The sequence below is a fragment of the Mytilus galloprovincialis genome, chromosome 13, assembly GCF_965363235.1.
Source record: "Mytilus galloprovincialis chromosome 13, xbMytGall1.hap1.1, whole genome shotgun sequence".
NCBI lineage: Eukaryota > Metazoa > Mollusca > Bivalvia > Mytilida > Mytilidae > Mytilus > Mytilus galloprovincialis.
The window spans coordinates 58,635,490-58,658,481 of record NC_134850.1 but is presented as its reverse complement, the minus strand read 5'-3'; the positions used below and the strand labels follow the sequence as shown (position 1 = coordinate 58,658,481).

At 32.0% G+C, this 22,992-nt stretch overlaps 1 protein-coding gene across 2 annotated transcripts in view; it reads right to left on the bottom strand.

Moving 5' to 3' along the window:
- LOC143057249 (protein turtle homolog B-like) overlaps positions 1–19,690 on the bottom strand; it is a 51,040-nt gene extending 31,350 nt beyond the window's left edge. Inside the window, exons 1-3 of one of the 2 annotated variants that reach the window (XM_076230516.1) lie at positions 19,580–19,690; positions 7,605–7,687; positions 6,454–6,747 (exon numbers count right to left, since the gene is read on the bottom strand). In XM_076230516.1, coding sequence (XP_076086631.1) covers positions 6,454–6,747; positions 7,605–7,671 — 361 coding nt within the window. In that variant the 5' untranslated portion in view covers positions 7,672–7,687; positions 19,580–19,690. Of the gene's footprint in view, positions 1–6,449; positions 6,748–7,604; positions 7,688–19,579 lie in introns of those variants that run through there. The other variant, XM_076230517.1, reaches the window with a different exon arrangement.
- Positions 19,691–22,992: the final 3,302 nt, after the last annotated feature.

Genomic DNA, 22,992 nt, shown 5'->3' with positions numbered 1-22,992 from the left:
ATAATAATAAGCAGATACCAAAATATAATAATAAGCAGATACCAAAATATAACAATAAGCAGATACCAAAATATAATAATAAGCAGATACCAAAATATAATAATAAGCAGATACAAAAATATAAAAATTTGTAAGGATTCTGTGGAACCAAGTGTCTTGCCTACTTTTGCTGTTAATCACAGGCTCAATAAAAATGAGGAAAAAAATAATAAAATAATCCACTAGATACTATCTTTAGATTGAGAGTAACTTCTGTCCTGGTTTGATAAAAATCCAGGATAGGTTATGAATCTAAAAAATGTTTTAGTGTTAAAAACTTTAGCTGCTAACTGTATGTAATGTTAACCAGATGCTCCGCAGGGCGCAGCTTTATACGACCACAGAGGTTGAACCCTGAACGGTTGGGGCAAGTATGGACACAACATTCAAGCTGGATACAGCTCTAAATTTGGATTGTGATTAAATAGTTGACACAGCATAGGTTTCTGACACAGAATGAATGTGGTCTAATGAACTTAAAAGTTTTTTTTTGCCTTTGAGCAATTCACTATGCTGTTGAATATTAATTCTCTCAAAAAAATGTTTGAAGAAATTTTCTTTTTACTTATGAAATCTGAAATGAGAAAAATTTAACCCCCCCCCCCCCCCCATTTTTTTTTCACATCCCCCTTTCCCTTTTTCCAAAACTGATCTCAATTCAAATTTCTAATGGAGTTTGCAACAATAACTACTCATTTAAATACATCATAAAATATTAAAATGTAACAAAAGGTGCTTGTTATCACTGAATGGTAAAGATTGTTTTAATTTATCAGTTGGTAGTAAAAGTGAATATACATTGTATTTTGTATGATTTAAGTTGACTCAACAACTATTCTGGACAAAGAAGATAACTCCAATCAATTGAAAATTTCTTGCTATTGCACAATATTGTGCAATTAGATATTTCTGGCTATTGCGCAATACTGTGCAATTGAAAATATTTGCTATTGCACAATACTGTGCAATTGAAGATTTCTTGCTATTGCACAATACTGAGCAATTGAAAATTTCTTGCTATTGCACAATACTGTGCAATTGAAGATTTCTTGCTTTTGCTGAATACTGTGCAATTGAAAATTTCTTGCTATTGCACAATACTTAATATAATAATTTTGGATCCTGATTTGAACCAACTTGAAAACTGGGCCCATAAACAAAAATCTAAGTACATGTTTAGATTCAGCATACCAAAAAAGCCCAAGAATTCAATTTTTGTTAAAATCAAATTTAGTTTAATTTTGGACCCTTTGGACTTTAATGTAGACCAATTTGAAAACGGGACCAAAAATTAAGAATCTACATACACCGTTAGATTTGGCATATCAAAGAACCCCAATTATTCAATTTTTGATGAAATCAACCAAAGTTTAATTTTGGACCCCGATTTGGACCAACTTGAAAACTGGGCCAATAATCAAAAATCTAAGTACATTTTTAGATTCAACATATTAAAGGACCCCAAGGATTCAATTTTTGTTAAAATCAAACTAAGTTTAATTTTGGACCCTTTGGACCTTAATGTAGACCAATTTGAAAACGGGACCAAAAATTAAGAATCTACATACACAGTTAGATTTAGCATATCAAAGAACCCCAATTATTCAATGTTTGATGAAATCAAACAAAGTTCAATTTGGACCCTTTGGGCCCCTTATTCCTAAACTGTTGGGACCAAAACTCTCAAAATCAATCCCAACCTTCCTTTTATGGTCATAAACCTTGTGTTTAAATTTCATAGATTTCTATTTACTTATACTCAAGTTATGGTGCGAAAACCAATAATAATGCTTATTTGGGCCCCTTTTTGGCCCCTAATTTCTAAACTGTTGGGACCTCAACTCCCAAAATCAATCCCAACCTTCCTTTTGTGGTCATAAACCTTGTGTTTAAATTTCACTGATTTCTATTTACTTATACTAAAGTTATTGTGCGAAAACCAAGAATAATGTTTATTTGGGCCCTTTTTTGGCCCGTAATTCCTAAAATGTTGGAACCAAAACTCCCAAAATCAACCCCAACCTTCCTTTTGTGGTCATAAACCTTGTGTCAAAATTTCATCGATTTCTATTCACTTTTACCAAAGTTAGAGTGCGAAAACTAAAAGTATTCGGACGACGACGACGACGACGCAGACAACGACGCCAACGTGATAGCAATTAAAATTTTTGCGGTCGTATAAAAATAGGGATAAACAGGTCCAAAATTTTAACAAAATTTCCTTCTAGATACTTGCTTTTGATCAAAAACAAGCTTCTGCCAAAGTTTGGTACAAATCCAGGACAGTTTAAGAAAGTTATTAAAATTTTAAAAACTTTAACCACAGAGTGAATGTTATGTTTCCTGGCAGAAAAACTAAGTCCATTTATAAGTAAAATATGGGGAAAAAAATATTTTTTTTACATAATTTACTTCTGAATACTATGTTATGATCATAAACAAGCTTCTGTCCAAGGTTGGTAGAAATCCAGGCCAGTTTAAGAAAGTTATCAAAATTTTAAAAACTTTAACCACAGCATGGACAGAGTGAATATTTGTGAAAGCTGACACAGCTGCTGTCGCAGCCGATGGAATATAGGATTGCTGTATCGCTTTTTAGACAAAAGTCGAAGGTTCAACAATAATAAGCAGATACAAAATAATAACATTGAAAAATTCAAGAAATGGACATTTACATGTAGCAGTATGCATGTCCATATGAGTAACACAATTTATTTTCTTACAAACACATTAAAATAAATATATTAGTTACATGTTTTATTATGCATTATCCATAGTTTGATAAATCACACATTATCCAACGCACAGAATGAAAATAACCCACTTCACACCAGAAATGATCTTTAGTTCTAAAAGCTTACTCATCTGACGAAAGATTCAGAAAGGACATTCTTTAAAGGAAACTCCACATGTTAACCACGAAGTTAAGGTCCTAATATATTACTTTTAAGTACAGAAAATTGAAACAACTAAGCTAACATGGCTATTGATCAGGTATTTGTAGGATAATAGATGACAATACATGTTACCTAGGTTAAATGATAGAAATTATTATAAATTAAGGAATGTATCTCCCTCATGCAAAGCTCTGATTCCTTTCACGGATTTGGCTATACTTTTTGGACCTTTTGGATTATAGCTCTTCATCTTTTATATAAGCTTTGGATTTCAAATATTTTGGCCACGAGCATCACTGAAGAGACATGTATTGTCGAAATGCGCATTTGGAGCAAGAAAATTGGTATCGTTAATTTTATTACACTGAGTGTGAGGTGACTAGTATTAACTAAAGTCTTTGAAAATCAACATGAAGCAACCACCAATCAATCAGTTATTTCTATAGCAACCACCAACCAATCATTTATCTTAAAGCAGCTACTAAACAATTAGTTATTTCTATAGCAACCACCAACCAATCAATTATCTTAAAGCAACCACCAATCAATCAGTTATTTCTATAGCAACCACCAACCAATCATTTATCTTAAAGCAGTGACCAATCAATCAGTTATTTCTATAGCAACCACCAACCAATCAATTATCTTAAAGCAGCCACCAATCAATTATTTATTTCTAAAGGAATCACCAACCAATCAATTATCTTAAAGCAGCCACCAATCAATCAGTTATTTCTATAGCAACCACCAACCAATCAATTATCTTAAAGCAGTCACCAATTAATATCAGTTATTTCTAAAGAAATCACCAACCAATCAGTTATTTCTTAAGCAACCACCAATTATTGAATTAATCAGTTATTTCTAAAGCAACCAACAACCATGTGAACCTCATTGTGCAATCGTTAAAAAAACCTACTAAATATGGTGAAACTATTTGAAATAAGTGTTATCCTGTAAACCCATCAAGGTTTTTAAGTATCAGCCAAACTGATCATTTGCTGATGTTACTAACTGGGAATAATAGTCTAAAAAACAAACATAAACCAGATGCTTCGCAGGGCGCAGCTTTATACGACCGCATGGTTGAACCCTGAACGGTTGAGGTAAGTATGGACACAACATTCAAGCTGGATTCAGCTCTAAATTTGGATTGTGATTAAATAGTTGACACAGCATAGGTTTCTGATACAGAATGAATGTAGTCTAATGAACTTAAAATTTTTTTTGCCTTTGAGCAATTCACTATGCTGTTGAATATTAATCCTCTCAAAAAAATGTTTCTTTTTATTTATGAAATCTGAAATGAGAAAAATTGAACCCCCTGCCCCAATTTTTTTTTCACATCCCCCTTTCCCTTATTCCAAAACTGATCTCAATTCAAAAGTGCTTGTTATCACTGAATGGTAAAGATTGTTTTAATTTATCAGTTGGTAGTAAAAGTGAATATACATTGTAGATTCAGTATATCAAAGAACCCCAAGGATTCAATTTTAGTTAAAATCTCTGACTTTGAAATACTGTCAAACTGAAACTCTTTATGCTTCCTGAACAGGGAGATCAGCAGTAACTGTGTAAATAAGTTAACTGTCAAAATATGTTTCTTATGTTGTGCTATTATACCACTGTCCAAGGTTAGGGGAGGGTTGGGATCCCGCTAACATGTTTAACCCCGCCACATTATTTATGTATGTACCTGTCCCAAGTCAGGAGCCTGTAATTCAGTGGTTGTCGTTTGTTTATGTGTTACATATTTGTTTTTCGTTCATTTTTTTTTACATAAATAAGGCCGTTAGTTTTCTCGTTTGAATTGTTTTACATTGTCTTATCGGGGCCTTTTATAGCTGACTATGCGGTATGGGCTTTGCTCATTGTTGAAGGCCGTACGGTGACCTATAGTTGTTAATGTCTGTGTCATTTTGGTCTTTTGTGGATAGTTGTCTCATTGGCAATCATACCACATCTTCTTTTTTATATTAATATTTTTAATTAACACCATAATTTGTGTATTTTAAAAATGTTTGACAAAATACTTTTTGTTTCTTCCCCCTATTCTATCATCCTTCACAAATCCTTGCCAAAAAAACTTATTTACTTTAACAAACAATGTTCAAACAATGATAGACTACAGATTATATTATTTCTTAAGTCCCAATACCCCGAATCATCAAGGACTTTATTTCAGTTTATTCATTCAGAAAGAAAGTGAAAGTTTATGAAAATAGGATGAATGTTGAAGGAAAAGTCCTGACATATCCTGGTCTATATTATATTTATTTTTGAAAGTCTTGAGATATCCTGAGAATTCCCCTAGTTTAAAGCTGCTTGATTTGAAAGTCCTGACATTTCCTGAAATTCTCCCATCAACTTTTTCCCTAAAAATAGGGCTAAATGCTTCACAGGATATTTTCAGGATTTCCCAGAATAATCTTGTGATATCCTGGTTAAAAAAATGGTCAGGATTTAATTCTGCAAGGGTGCTTATTTAAGCCCTTTTTGGTCCCTAATTCCTAAACTGTTGGGACCAACTCCCAAAATCAATCCCAACATTCCTTTTGTGGTCATAAACCTTGTGTCAAAATTTCATTGATTTCTATTTACTTAAACTAAAGTTATAGTGCGAAAACCAAGAAAATGCTTATTTGGGCCCTTTTTGGCCCCTAATTCCTAAACTATTGGGACCAAAACTCCCAAAATCAATCCCAACCTTCCTTTTATGGTCATAAACCTTGTGTTAAAATTTCATAGATTTCTATTTACTTATACTAAAGTTATAGTGCGAAAACCAAATGTCTTCGGACGCCGACGCCGACGCCAATGTGATACCAAATTTTCAATTTTTGCGGTCGGATAAAAATCAAAAGACGTGAAGTTTAACCCATCAACCATATACAGCCTATTTCAAGTTGATCAACTGATAGATAATACAACGATTGACTTATACCCTGAAGTGAGACTTCAATATTACATATTGGTTAAGTGTTGATAATGTATTATAGGTGATAAAATCTAGTCTTCAGGGATATAACTCAGCCATGCACTTTCAAAATCTATAATAAACCTCTCTTGGATATAATGTTTAATTTCAAAATATAAGCAGCCTTTTTATATATCAATTAAACTGTTTTAAATTTCTACCTTTTATAATTTATTTTTAAAATTTAGGATGTTTACCAAAGTTTAAAAAAAAGTTAAAATTGGGCATGTTTATTGTTTACTTAAAAATATAAAATGAGTTGGCTAATTTAACTGTATAAATAGGGAAAGCGTAGGCTAGGAGATAAATTTAGTGCAGTTTAATCTTTTATAATTTGAAATTCCTGGTATACTTCAAATTATTATTATCATTAACTACAGGATTGAAACAAAGTTGAAATATCCGTCATAATTTCCAACCATATGACCTCATTCATATAAATTCAAAGGCATTGATTATCAAAAAAAAAGGGGGGAAGGGTTCTAATCCCCTGAGGCCTGAACCCTTGAACATGTTTAAAATGAAGTGTGTTCTACCTACAACTCAAATATATGACAGCCCAGGACTCATACTCTTCTCCATCTGTTGAGTTAACTGACTGACAAGTTATGTTCTGTCCATCATCCCCTCGTACGGCCATGATTGTGAAGTTTACCGAGTAACTTCCATTATTCAGCGTTGTTTCATTGTTGTAGGTATTATTATACATCAATGTTAATTTGTCCAGCTCAGATGTACATGTCACAGTTACACTCCTACCCTCATAGCCATGAACTTCCTGTCTGCCATCTTGGGATATTACTACCCCCTCTATAACAGGTACCTGTGATTGACCTATGAAAATATATTCTTATAATTCTTATATTTGTAAACTTAAAGATGTACTTATGTGAAATTAAATAAATCAAGAATCAAAAATTGAAACTATAAGCAGGAAAGCATTGGTTGAGAAACAAAATAAGCTAAAAATATTTATAGGTCATGGGGCTCCTTTTCGAGATATTTGTTATTTAAAATATGGCAGGAAAAGGCTGATTCAGAATTTTACCTTACATTTGCATTGGTATTATTTGGGTCTCAAATCAAAAGAAAGAAAATCAACAATCTGCTATAATTTTGAAAAATGATCTTTTATGAGTTATTTTAAAATCTTGTATGAAAAAATAAATAGGTGTTATGAGGCAAAATATTTTACCTTGTGTTGTATGGAAAAAAACCAAGGAGTTCGAACATTTGACTCAAATACCAAAACCTCACCATGCTCAGATGCGGATTTAGGGGGGTCCAGGGTGCCCGCCCTCCCCCCCCCCTTTTTTGGGGAAAAAATTTGGTTGCTTATATAGGGAATTATTGAAGCATGACTGGAGGGGACCCCCTCTTAGGTCAGTCAGTGGGCCCACTTATGAAAATTTCTGGATCCGCCACTGATGCTCACCTAAGTACATCCTTAAGGATTATTATAATATGCAGCAAGATGTACATTTTGTTATTACTAAGTACATCTAAGCAAGAAGTCAGATATTTCAACACAAGTCTCAAGCCAAAAAGATGACTTGGTCATTACAAAGGCAAACTTTATGTCACATGTAACATAATCAGCTTTGGTAATGATTTATAATACAGGAAATATATTTCTTTCAATTTTAAATTAGAACTAATTCATTTAATTATATTATTAACAAAATACAAACCTTGCAGTTTTCCAACAGTAAGTATGAAGATCACAAAACAAAGGGCATCATGAAGTCCAAAAGTCATAGTGTGTGTCCATCAACTAAAAATATACAGTACAATATTTACAATGACTAATTAAAACACAGATACAGAATCCATCAACTAAAAATATACCAAATATACAGATCAATATTAACAATGACTAATTAAAACACAGATTCTCTGTCCATCAACTAAAGATATAGACATTACGCACATGTATAATTGACAAATGTGACGCCACATATACTAACTTTGACATTTTGTTATCAAGAGCGGAGAACCTACTCAATCGACTTTTATCAAAATAAATACAATAAGCTGAAGAAATGTTTCAAAATTTATCATGTATAAGGCAATTAAGTAAGGATCGCTTTTATTTTCTGATCTGTAATGACATGAAAACAAATGCAAATTTTTCCAATTTTATTTTGGATAGGATACATAGCAACCTTTAAAAAATTCTTGCTCTCAGAGGGACACATGAAAACAAAAATATAGCTGAACATTTTTTTGACAAATTGAACATAAACACTTATGGTACTTATTTCATAAAAATCGGTCATATAATAATTCAGCAATATTTCTTTTTATAAGGATTGTAGTTGAAATGGTTTTTTTTTTAGATTGAACTCACTTTTGTCCAATATTTGTATGTGTCTGTGCGAGTTTTCAGACTTCTTCTCTATCTTTTTAGCAATTATGGTTTTATTTTACAAATACGTATTTATTTAATTCTTTAAAAATTATAAGACCATTGTACCTCTGATTCTAATCGGTTTCTAATCTATAAAGGTGTTTTAGATTTGCGTGAAAACTTTTGTCCATAAGAAATTATCCCTCGGACCATCCCCCCTTTTCCCCAATGTCTATAAAGGGTTTATTCCTTATGTTTGTGTGTTTTTCTAATCTGAGTGTTATTTTGATTCAGCAGACCGTTTTGGAATGAACATTTCCCGGCATCATTTTAACTGCCTAAACAGATCGTAAATAGTGTGTATTTGTATAAAAGAGGCCACTGTACAGAAACGTCAAAATGACGCCCTTGGACATAATGGCTAGACACAGGGAATGCTTTCCGAAAAAAATTGTAAGGTCATCATGTTTGCGAAAACACCCGACTCATTTAGCCATTTGTATGAACTTATAGTGTGTATCTTATAAATATGTTAGTTTTGTATTATAAATGCACATTTTGTATTTATACAACATGTTTCACCTAAGGAATGGACAAAAATTACGTTTAGACATTAAGTGGCTAGACATTCGATTTTTTAAAATTCTGCTTCAAAAAAAAGTTTTTTTTTACATTTGAAACTTTGGAAATGTTAATCTTTTTCAGAACTTTCTATTGAGTATAGTTTTAATATGATTTTATTACTTTATAGGGATAATAATAAAACAGAAATGTTGATAAACTGTCCTCATAACACATTAAGACAGGTTCCTCTGTTGAATATTCCGTTGAAGGCTTGCTTCAAATTTCAGCCAATTCCAAAAAACATGTATGATGTTATAATATAAATCTAGTAGGAAGCTGATATACTAAATTTCGCAGATTTTATGTGCAAAATTACAACGGAACATAGAAGAATGCATTTTATTAAATTTGAAATGTTACGCCGGACATGCAATTTTTAACGTAAAAGTAAGATTTGGGTGTTCAACAAAATAAATGTATGGTGCAAAAATTTATAGAATTAACTTAAAATAAGAAAAATTGTCCTGGCCTTTCTGTAGATATATGGATGTTGGTGAATTTATTTTTTATAGGCAAATGGTTGCGTTCTTAAATCATATAATAACGTAATTTTAATCCGAACGCATTACCGTGTGTAACGTCACACAGAACAATATTTACAATGACTAATTAAAACACAGATACAGAATCCATCAACTAAAAATATACCAAATATACAGATCAATATTAACAATGACTAATTAAAACACAGATTCTCTGTCCATCAACTAAAAATATACCATGTAGTGATGTACATGATGTATACAGTACAATATTAATAATAATACATGTAATATTGAAATTGATGATTTTGTGTGTAAATCTATCCCTTTATCTTGAAAAAAGTATAAACAAGGGTGTGGTATGTATGTAATGATAAGAAAAATATTATCACCCTATGTTAAAATAATTGACATTTCATATGAGACATTGATTTGGATAAGGATAGCTAAAGAACTGACTGGATGTGAAAGTGACTATTTAATTGCAAATCTGTATATACCACCACAGAACTCATCCTTTTATAGGATGCATAATTGTGATTTATTTTATGAGCTGGAGTCTCAAATGATACATTACTCAGCTGAATGTCCAAATATTTTTGTTATTGGTGATTTAAATGCTAGAACAGCTAATATGAATGATTATGTACAAAATGATAAATTACATGATAGTATTTTAGAAAGGGTTGGTGATCTGTTTACATATGTTGCTGATGAGGCTTTGCCTTGCCGTAATAACCCAGATGCAGGAACCAACGACTATGGAACAAAACTATTTAATTTGTGTAAGAGCAGTGGACTTAGAATTATAAATGGGCGCCACCCTGATGGACTTTCAAATGATTTTACATATAGTGGTCCAAGAGGTATGAGTGTGATCGACTACTTGTTAGCTAAGCCAATTAACATTGAAAAAGTTTTAAAATTTATTACAAGTAATTTTACAACATACAGTGACCATGCTCCCATACATGTTCAACTTAAAACTGACTTTACTATGCAGTGCAATGATATAAATTCAAATTTAATGGATGGTGAAGAATCGCAATTTTTCAAATGGAATAGAGAATTTAGAGACTTATGCTATAATGCCCTACTAGTTAATGCTGATGATTTAAGTTCAACGATAGCTAATATGGACATAGTGTCTCAGGATGGTATGGACTTGTGTATAAATAACTTCACTCGGTGCTTAACAAATGACAGCTCCTTTTTTCAAACAAATGCCAAAAGTAAAAGCGAAATTAAAGCGAAATTCCCAAAATCAGAGAGTAAATACCGATAAACCATGGTTTGACCAGAAGTGTAAAGAGCTATATGCCAATTATTGTAAAAAATTACATACTTTTAATTGTAAAAAAACATTTAATAGTCATATAGATTTGAACAGTGACAAAAAAGCTTACAAAAAGTATGAATGCAAGCTCAAATGTAGTTACAAACGACAGGAAGGCTATATGTTGTGTAAACTAAAGAAAGACAATCCAAGAAAATTTTATTCATTATTTAGGAAAAAAAATCAGAGGATACAAGGATTTTATTATACCCCATTTATGTACTATTTTTAACGCCGTATTGATTAGTGGATATTTCCCGTCATCATGGTCAGATGCCATCCTGGTACCAATTTTCAAATCTGGTGTGGCTAATGATGCAGCAAACTATCGATGGCATAAGCCTTGTCAGCAACCTAGGTAAACTTTTCACCACAATACTCAATAAAAGATTGTTAAATTGGGCAATTGTCAATGATACATTATCTGATGCACAGTTTGATTTTCTAAACGGTTATAGTACAGTTGATGCTGTTTTTTGTTTATACTCTGTTACCCAAAATACACTCTGTAAAAATAAAAGATTATATTGTTGCTTTGTAGACTACTTGAAAGCTTTTGACTCAATTGATCGCTTATGTTTATGAACCTGTATTAGATTCAATGGGCTAAACTCTGATTACTTTTGTAACAACCTTGGTTTAATGCAAGGGGAAGTTCTTTCTCCAATTTTATTTTCTTTCTATGTGAATGATTTTGAAAATGAATTTATTGCTAATGGCAATTGTGCCTTAGAGTTTCAAGATATAACATTATTTTTGTTAATGTATGCTGATGACATGATTTTGATGTCTGAAACAGTAGATGGTTTACAGAAAATGTTGAATACTTTGTCAATTTACACAGAAAAATGGGGCTTGTCTGTTAATACAAAAAAAAACAAAAATTGTTGTTTTCAGGAAGGGTGGAATTGTACGGCCTAATGAGACATGGGTCGATAACGGTCAAACAATGGATATTGTGGAACAATTTTGTTATTTAGGTGTATTAATACCGTATAATTGTAAATTTTTTAATACACAGAAACATTGTGCAGAACAAGGTAGAAAAGCTATGTTCAGTATGAGAAGAACTACATCATCATTATATTTAAATGTATTTACAATGCTTAGTCTTTTTGATACTTATGTTAGTAGCATATTAATGTATGGGTGTGAAATTTGGGGAGTACACAAATCTCCTATGATAGAAAAGGTCCATTTGGACTACTGCAAAATGTTATTTAGTGTCAAAAGGACGACCTCAAATGTGATGGTCTTTTTTGAATTAGGTAATTGCAATCATACCATATCTTCTATTTTTATCTTTTCTATTCCTCTGGTTTTGTCAGATAAATAAATACACCTTCATAATTTTGACGGCTGAAATTTCATTGGCTGATAATAATTACCAGAACAGAAAGTAATGCAAAATATTGTTAGATTTTTTAAATCAAAGTTGGCAATTTGACACACAATCTGTATTCTAATCAGAATGAATGAATTATATGTGTACTCTAAGAAGTACACACTCGCATATGTGAATTTCCCCATATAGTCATAATATCTAAAATATATGTAAAATTCAATTGCACTAATGTTTTCTATCATTAATTTTACCCAAATAAATGTAACAAAGTCTAGAATCTCATGTACGAAATTTCTGGCCTGTTTTACTGATCACCACTGAATTGATGTTTAAAGTCTTTATATTTACGACAAAGATTTTATCATCAGTGTCACCTGGACCTGCCATATGAACAAACTGTACACTTTAATTTTCAATCATTTAATACACTAACTTTAGGTTATGCAAAGCTTAAAGAATCTGAGAATGAGAAACAAATTAAATAATCAAAATTTAATATTTAATTACCAGTGAACCATCAAATCAGTTCAAGATCAGATGAACCTCCTACATGTTCATGTAGATGTGAATGCACACCTTACTGTACATGTTCTTACAATCATTTCATACTCTCTTTCTCTATATATATAAATAAGCATGTTTAAGTTATATCCTTAGACATTTATATATATAAATGTCTAAGGATATAACTTAAACACGCTAATTTATACATTAAAAGTTCTATTAGATTTTAAATACAAATACGTAATATTTCGCTAAACAAATTAGCTTTTTCAGGCGTGTGCATCTCTCAAGGTGAAATCGAATGCATAACAAAACAAGAGGCTCTCAAGAGCCTGAATCGCTCACCTTAATTCTTTTGGTTAAATCTCTCATCAATGATTATTTTGGCTTTTCAATTTATTTAAATGTTTTTTGGATCGTCCTATTTTCTTCAAAAGCCAAAAAAAATAATCATTTTCTCCTATGTTCTATTTTAGCCATAGGAGCTATGTTTCTTGATATACAAGGAAATAAAATATAAAATTTATACTAGATACTCTGAAACTCATTTAGCCTAAGTTTGGCTGAAATTGATACAGCAGTTTCAAAGGAGAAGATTTTTTAAAGTAAGTCAACATGATGAACAAATTGTGAAAAAAGTCTTTAAAGGGCAATAACTCCTTAAGGGGTCAATTGACAATTTTGGTCAAATTGACTTAATTGAAGATCTTACTTTGCTGAACATTATTGCTGTTTACAGTTTATTTCTATCTATAATTATATTCAAGATAATAAACAAAAACAGCAAAATTTCCTTAAAATTATCAATTCAGGGGCAGCAACCCAACAACAGGTTGTCTGATTCATCTGAAAATTTCAGGGCAGATAGATCTTGACCTGATAAACAATATTACCCACGTCAGATTTGCTCTAAATGCTTTGGTTTTTGAGTTATAAGCCAAAAACTGCATTTGACCCCTATGTTCTATTTTTAGCAATGGCGACCATGTTTGTTGATAGATCATAACTTCGGATACAATTTACAAATAAGATACCCTAAGGAACATTCAGTTAAAGTTTGGAAGTATTTGGCCCAGTAGTTTCAGAGGAGAAGATTTTTGTAAAAGATTACTAAGATTTACGAAAAATGGTTAAAAATTGACTATAAAGGGCAATAACTCCTAAAGGGGTCAACTGACAATTTCCGTCATGTTGACTTATTTGTAAATCTTACTTTGCTGAACATTATTCCTGTTTACAGTTTATCTCTATCTATAATAATATTCAAGATAATAACCAAAAACAGCAAAATTTCCTTAAAATTACCAATTCAGGGGCAGCAACCCAACAACAGGTTGTCTGATTCATCTGAAAATTTCGGGGCAGATAGATCTTGACCTGATAAACAATATTACCCCATGTCAGATTTGCTCTAAATGCTTTGGTTTCTGAGTTATAAGCCAAAAACTGCATTTGACCCCTATGTTCTATTTTTAGCAATGGCGACCATGTTTGTTGATAGATCATAACTTCGGATACAATTTACAAACTAGATACCCTAAGGAACATTCAATTAAAGTTTGGAAGTATTTGGCCCAGTAGTTTCAGAGGAGAAGATTTTTGTAAAAGATTACTAAGATTTACGAAAAATGGTTAAAAATTGACTATAGAGGGCAATTACTCCTAAAGGGGTCAACTGACCATTTCCATCATGTTGACTTATTTGTAAATCTTACTTTGCTGAACATTATTCCTGTCTACAGTTTATCTCTATCTATAATAATATTCAAGATAATAACCAAAAACAGCAAAATTTCCTTAAAATTACCAATTCAGGGGCAGCAACCCAACAACGGGTTGTCTGATTCATCTGAAAATTTCAGGGCAAATAGATCTTGACCTGATAAACAATTTTCCCCCTGTCAGATTTGCTCTAAATGCTTTGGTTTTTGAGTTATAAGCCAAAAACTGCATTTGACCCCTATGTTCTATTTTTAGCAATGGCGACCATGTTTGTAGATAGATCAAAACTTCGGATACAATTTATAAATTAGATACCCTAAGGAACATTCAGTTAAAGGTTGAAAGTATTTGGCCCAGTAGTTTCAGAGGAGAAGATTCTTGAAATAGTTTACGACGACAGACGACAACGACAGACGACGGACGACGACGGACGCCAAGTGATGGCATAAGCTCACTTGTCCCTTCGGGACAGGTGAGCTAAAAATATTTTTGTAGCTTAATCTATACAAGATTTGAGGAAAAGTGTAATATATTGATTGATGTTGCAAAAAATATGTTTGTAGCTACATAACTACTTGAAGTTAATGGATTAAAAGTTTAACACATTTATAGATGTTCGATTAATTGTATGAATTTCTATAAATTAATTTGTATGATTTTAAAATAATTATGGTTTTGATTTGCTTTTAAATCTTTTTTCATCTCTCTCATTGAGTATATATATATATATTTATATATATATATATACATATATATATATATATATATATTCTGTATTTAGACCCTTTATTTAGACCCTTCTACAACGAAATTTGTTTTACATGCACACTTATAAAAATTGCGGTTTTTATCCAACGCAATCATAGGTTTGAACGTAGTTTACAATTTAGACTTGTTTATATTTTTTGTTTGGGCTTGTATCATATTTTTCCTCCGGTTTATATGATCCGTTCATCCTATATTGACTCATAAAATTCAAGAGTTTATCTTAAATTAAGGGTAAATTATATATGGCCTTCCAAATACCATTTCAATACCTAACATCACTGAAGTGACATATATCTGGAGTACAAAAAAATATTGACACCTTATGTTTGTGGCATAACATCTGGGCCACAAGTTTTTTTGTTTTCTGTTTAGTATCAAATTTATATTAAGATCCATTTTGTTACATCTCGTGATCAATTTTATTTGGCAATCGCCAATTGCAGTCAGCAGGGTTAAAGAACATCAGTTGTTCAACCTGTTAGTCAAATGTGTTTTGTTTAAATATACTTTTTTACTTTTTTGGTAAATATTGTTTGTGCTTTAGACCCTTCTACAACGAAATTTGTTTTACATGCACACATATAAAAATATTGCAGTTTTTATCCAATGCAATCATAGGTTTTAACATACATAGTTTTTAATTTAGACTTGTATATATACATGTACATATATACATGATATATATTTGACCTATTGCTTATAGTATCTGATATGAAATGTATGCCATTGCCAGTCCCTTTCCATAAACACTTTACATTGACCAATGATTATATTTTGAACCATGAAAAAGAGGTTAAGGTCAGTATTTTCATAAACCAAATTAAGCAAACCTATGGATTTAAGGATGTGCTGAGTTCAGGGTAAAACAAAATTATCAGATGTTTTTCCCCCGATACATGGTAAAATCTTTTGTTCCCATATAACACTCATTTTGTTATGTTTTTTTTTAGTCTGATTTTTATTTTGCACAAAATGCAAACAAATTTATTTAGTTTTTTCGACACAATCTGACAATCAATCAGATTTGTTTTTCTTTCAAAATATAACACTATCATGACTTTTATTATTATTATAATATTATAAAGGTATGGGGGGAATTTGAATTCAGAATTTATTTGTTTGTTATCTGCTTGACCAAAAAAAAACATAACCCATACCTGCCAACCCTTCCGTTTTGAGCGGGAGTCTCCCGCTCAAATGCTGAATTCAGTAAATCTCCCGCTTGCTGGTACCCTCCTGTGCGAGAGTCAGTCTAGAATCTCCCACTTTGGGATATTTTAACCCTGAATAACAAGTCAACATTAATGACGTTTTTGTGTCACTGATGAGGGTTGTTTTTACCTGTAAATCACAGACCATGTGAAATTAAATGGCTTCACTTGACAGCTTGGGTGTCAAACATAGTACTAATTAACTATCATTAACAAGTTTTGCTTCAAACTTTTTGTTAATTATAATGTAAACATTTCAAAGAAAATATTGGGTTACTTCTCCGGTTTAATCCTGTTTTTAGTATCCCTTCTCCATGTTCTCAAAATAATGTGAAGTGATAAAAAAATATAATAAAAGAATAAATACAAAAAGAATCATAAAGGATGGAAATTATATGATTTTGTATGCCTTAGAACAATTTTTTTTAATTATTTTGAAAATCACTTAAAAGATCTATCATGATCTATAAAATGCTATACTTCTTTTCAATGTTTGAATTGAAACTTATAAGAAATGTATTGTAAAAGAATCTGAAATGTGAATGTGCATATACCTAATGCCCCTTCCGTTGGCTGAACAATAGAATTAGATAGAAAGCTGTCTTGATGGAATCCGAATGCATAATGTCAAACATGTCAAAGTTGCAAAAGGGAATTAAACAAACAACACACCTTGCATATATAGGATATAACCATATTTAAAAGAAATAAAGTATATCTATTAACTCTTATAAATCATGAACATGGTATATATATTGTCAACACGATTTAATAACAACATTTTCGTATTATAACATCTTATATCAGTACCGTTGTGCAAATTTTTAGACTGATATATATATTAAATATACAATGTATATATAAAAACGAGTCTTAATTGAAAACTACGTTCAAACCTATGATTGCGTTGGATAAAAACCGCAATTTTTATACGTGTGCATGTAAAACAAATTTTGTTGAAGAAGGGTCTAAATACAGCACAAACAACATTTCCCAAAAGACCAAAAAAGTGAAGAAGTATATTTAAACAAAACACATTTGACTAACAGGTCGAACAAATGATGTTCTTTAACCCTGCTGACTGCCATTGGCGATTGCCAAATAAAATTGATTACAAGATGTAACAAAATGAATCTTAATATAGATTTAATACTAAACAGAAAACAAGTAACTTGTGGCCACGATGTTATGCCACAAACATAAGGTGTTAATATTTTTTTGTACACAAGATCCGGATTTCGACAATAAATGTCTCTTCAGTGATGTTAGGGATCGAAACGGTATTTGGAAGGCCAAATAAAAATTCCCCTTATTTTAAGATAGACTCTTGAATTTTAAGAGTCAATATAGGATGAATGGATCATATAAACCAGAGCGAAAATATGATACAAGTCCAAACGAAAAAATATAAACGAGTCTAAATTGAAAAATACATTCAAACCTATGATTGCATTGGATAAAAAACCGCAATTTTTATACGTGTGCATGTAAAACAAATTTTGTTGTAGAAGGGTCTAAATACAGCACAAACAACATTTTCCAAAAGACCAAAAAAGTGTAGAAGTATATTTAAACAAAACGCATTTGACTAACAAGTCGAAAAACTGATGTTCTTTAACACTGCTGACTGCCATTGGCAATTGCCAAATAAAATTGATCACAAGATGTAACAAAATGGATCTTATTATAAATTTAATACTTAATAGAAAACCAGTAACTTGTGGCCATGATGTTATGCCACAAACATAAGGTGTTAATATTTTTTTGTACACCAGATCTGGATTTTGACAATTAATGTCTCTTCAGTGATGTTAGGGATCGAAACGATATTTGGAAGGCCATATAAAAAGTACCCTCATTTTTAGATAGACTCTTGAATTTTAACAGTCAATATAGGATGAACAGATCAATATATATATATATGTGTTTTTTAGATAAATAAATCAACAGGTCATACAATGTATATCATGTATATTTCACTTGAAAATGTAGTCATGCAAATTTTCCCACTCAGTTGTCAAATTAACAATTGCAATGCTTTTATTACAATAGACAATAGACAATATTTATTAGCACAAACACATTTACATTAAATGGTTATGGCATACAAATTAAGACAATAAAAAACATGAGACTACTATAACTTATAGTAGTCTCAGATTAGAGTGACAGTGTCGGGTGGTGGTATTCACAGTAAAGAAAAAAAAAGACTATAAATATCGACAGTTAACACATTATAAATGTTCATGAACAATTAAAAAAAGAACACAAACAAAAATAAGGTTGCATATTAAAAGAAATACAAGTTATACATGTTATACAGATGTTCTCAATAAAAACAATCATTAATATACTTTATGGTGATTTTTATAATGACTGGTAGACTGTTATTTAAAAGTGCAGTAAAATGCTTCAGTGTTATAGTGGACTGCAATTTAATAAAATTGAAATTCAGATTTTTACAGTATCTGAGAAATGGATTTGACAAATGCCTGTGGTTTACACCTATCCGCGTAAATAAAAGATACATTTTTGTACATGTATCTGTATCTGTAGTGGTATGTTTAGTGTGACGGGATTGCTTCCCTTAGAACATTTGGTAGATACTTAGTCAGCCGTAAGCGGTTGAGCTAAGGAAGTACTTCTTTAGCTCAGTCGGTTAACGCACTGCCTTGTAACACAGAGGTCCCGGGTTCGAGTCCCGGTGGAGACAAGCAATTTTGTAATGAAATTCGTGCTCTCAGGTTACATTGGCGCCCAACTAAAAAACCCACGGTAGTTAGAGAGGAATTTTAGCTAGGGTATGTTTGTGTATGAGTCATAATGGTATGATGACTCTTGAGGTGGGGGAAGTGTGACAGGATTGCTTCCCTTAGAACATTTGGTAGATACTTAGTCAGCCCTCAGTCGGTTAAGGCGCTGCCTTGTAACACAGAGGTCCTGGGTTCGAGTCCCGGTGGAGACAAGCAATTTTGTAATGAAATTCGTGCTCTCCGGTTGCAGTAGAATCCTGTTTAGGCTTTTATACACGGTGATCATGATCTTAACTAGTCCAAATAATTATCACGTCTTGAAAGGCTATTATAATTTTTTTCTTTGACGCAGTAAGGTCATAATTATTTGGACTAGATCTTTACAACAACATGGAAACTTAAGAAAATAAATGCAGGCAATTGTAAAAAAAGAAGTGTACACACCTGTATGAAGTCTACCGCTATAAGGTGGTACACTATAGTTCGCAGGTACTGTCTACTGATGCGGGTCGATAACCTTAGCTTGTGTTCGTCGGTATAAAGTTTGATATGTTACAAATAATGCACTTACATTTTATCTCCATAAAAATGAATATATAAGTTTGCCTAAATATATGAATATTGTCTTTAGTTATTTCAAAATACTTTTGATAGATCTTATCTCTTCTATTAGGCGTATGTAGGTAAGGGGACAGAAACTACAATTTAGGTGACTATAGTCATAATGTTTTTCCGTGCTCCTAATCATGGAACACCATTATCGTAAGGTTAAAAAAATCAGTTTTGAACATATTAGTATTAGTTTATTCTTAAAATGGAACTGCAGACCATTATTTTATGGTTTGGATATATGTCCATTGCCTTTATCAACGGGAGTGAAGTTTCAAATGGGTTTGTTTTCCCGTTGTCTACCATGGGCGTCAAGTTGGTTACCTATTCCCTATTCCCTATTCGTTACCTATTCCCTTTTCCCTATTCGTTGCCTATTCGTTACCTATTCCCTATTCCCTATTCGTTACCTATTCGTTACCTATTCCCTATTCCCTATTCGTTACCTATTCGTTACCTATTCGTTACCTATTCCCTATTCCCTATTCGTTGCCTATTCGTTACCTATTCCCTATTCCCTATTCGTTACCTATTCGTTACCTATTCCCTATTCCCTATTCGTTACCTATTCGTTACTTATTTGATTTTTAATATCCTTCCCCCTTTTTAATTATGGCATGGTCTTCAATCTTCAATCTTTGTCGTGATGACAGAGTAATCTCTCTTGTAAATTATCCTCTCTTGTAAAATAATTATCACAATTGTAGTTTCTCCTTTGTACTTATATATTGTAGGTGGCGCTTTAAAAATATTATAGAATTATTGTATGAAGTGAAATAAATTTAAAAAATGGTTTATTAGGTTATTGAAATGGCATGAAAAATTAAAAATATAAAAAATTTAAAGAAATTTGTATCAAATTATCCACTAAAACGGTTTGTTTCCTCTATGTACTCCGCTAATAGTTGATTGATATTTTCTGCATTTGGCAAATTGATTGTTAATAAATTGTCTAGATCTGTTGGAATTTGTCCTGTTATGAAGTATATTTGATGAAATAATTTGTCTCTGGCATCTGAATACAGGTCACATTCAAAAAGGTAGTGTTGTACATTTTCTTTTTGTTTGCAGTGATGACAGGTTTCCGTGTCGATGTGCTGATTTATTATAAATTGGTATGCATTTAATTTAGAATAACCTGTTCGTAAACTGTTGATTATGTTGTACATTTTTTTTGACGGGAAGTCTTTTTTAACTTTATCTTTAACTTCAGGATGAAATCTGAAATAGTGACGTCCAGTATCACTATTTTCCCATCTGCGTTGCCATTTTTTTGTAACAGAATTTCTGGCTGCTTTTTTTACATCTTGTTTTGTAAACACTATATCATCAACGGCTAGTGTTTCTGCTTCTTTAGCAGCTTCTTTTGCCAAGGAGTCTGCCTCGTCATTTCCTTTTATGTTGGCATGTCCTGGTGTCCAGTTTAAGTTTATTAAAAATCCATGTTCGTTTAAATTTTTTATTTTCCCTTTGATTTCGTTAATGGTTTGATGATAGCTGTCACTTTTCCAATTGAGAGTTAAGATACCTAATGCTGTCTGACTGTCCGAAAATAAAGTTAAAGTATTAATTTGCTCTTTTGAAAAAGATTCTATGTAATCCAGAACCATTTTTATTGCTATAAGTTCAGCTAGCAAGATTGATCCTTTGTTAGAGACAGGTCTTTTTAATTTTTCTTCTTTATCATTAATGTAAATTATAGCTCCTGCACCGCAGGGGCCTGGATTTCCTAAACATGACCCATCTGTAAAAGCAACTGCTGTGTTTGGTGTTTGAGATTGGAGTTGTTCCGAGATGATTTGTTTTCCTTCCTCTATTTGGGCTGTTGTTCTGGATTTTGAGCTGCCTATGTTACGCCAGTAGTCAGGGGCTCTAATGACTGATACTAGACCTTGGTATTCATACTGCGGTTCTATCTTGTCTATATCAACCAATTCTGTATCTTTCATATCTTCAGTTTGTTGGTACATTTTTCCTAGTGGTGATATATATTTTTCTGGATTTTTCTCCTCTTTCCAAATTTCAAATTTTCTTTTAATTGGGACATTATTACTAAAAGAATTAATTTTTCCTAACTCTCTGATGGCCATTTCCTCTCTTCTTAAATCTATTGGTAATGTTCCACTAAGTACTTCTAATGCTTCAAGGGATGATTGAGATGGTAGATCTAAACACAATGCTAAACCTTTTCTTTGTATTTCATTTAATTTGTCTAAATGACTTGAAGTGCTGGATTGCCAAATACTACTAGCATAATTAAAAATTGAACATACTAAGCTGTCATATATTTGAATGAGTGTCTTTGTTGGTATTAATGCTATTCCCTTGATTTCTCTTATAATTCTATGGCATGGAATAGTTTAATATGGCTGCCGTTACCATGGAAACGGCACAATTGTGAAAAAAATGAGCTTTTGGTTTTTGGTGAACTGTTTGGATATGCTTCAACTCAGAATCATCATATTTTAAAACAATGTAGGTGCCCACTATATACAGGTGTTGGATGATTTTGGCGATCATTGGAACTACTATGTTGCCATGGAAACTACACCAAAATTTTCAAAATTCTAAAAATGCTCAAAACTTCATGAAACTTCACAGTAATGATGAGCAACATTGGAGTTGGAATTTCCAAAATAGGTTTGTTACCATGGAAACAATGCAAAAAGGTCAAAAATTTCAAAAATAAGAATTTTCCGCAAACTGGATGAAACTTTACAGGAATGGTAACTGGCATAGGCAGAGTTGGATTTTGAAGTTAGAATTTTCAAAATGGCCGCCGTAACCATGGAAACAGCAAAAATATCAAAAATTCAAAATGTTCAAACTTAATGAAACTTTGCAAAAATGTTACTAGACATCTGTAGATGCTCTCTTTGACTTTGGAATTGTCAAAATGGCTGTCGCTCACCTGGTAATAGGGGGAAGGGGTGCCTTCCGTTATTGCTAGCAATTACAAATCTAGTTGTTAATAGTCTTACATATGGTAATAGTTCTGAATTGGTTGAGGTAAAATGATCTTTTTATGACCTATTTATATGTGTTTGTGCTCAACCGATCCTTTTACTTCATGTTCGATACGCATTTGTTCCTTACTTGTTTTTTATACGTTCTACCTTTTAACTGCTTTATGTCCGTATGTTTGAAGATGGATCTTGGTTCGACGGGATGAAATCACCGTGTTAGCGCTTGCGTAAAAACGAAGATGTGGTATGATTACCAATGAGACAACACTCCACATTAGACCAAAATGACACAGAAATTATCAACTATAGTTCACTGTACGGCCTTCAACAATGAGCATAGCCCAAACCGTGTAGTCACCTATAAAAGGCCCAGACATGACAACCTCATACAATTCAAACAACAAAACTG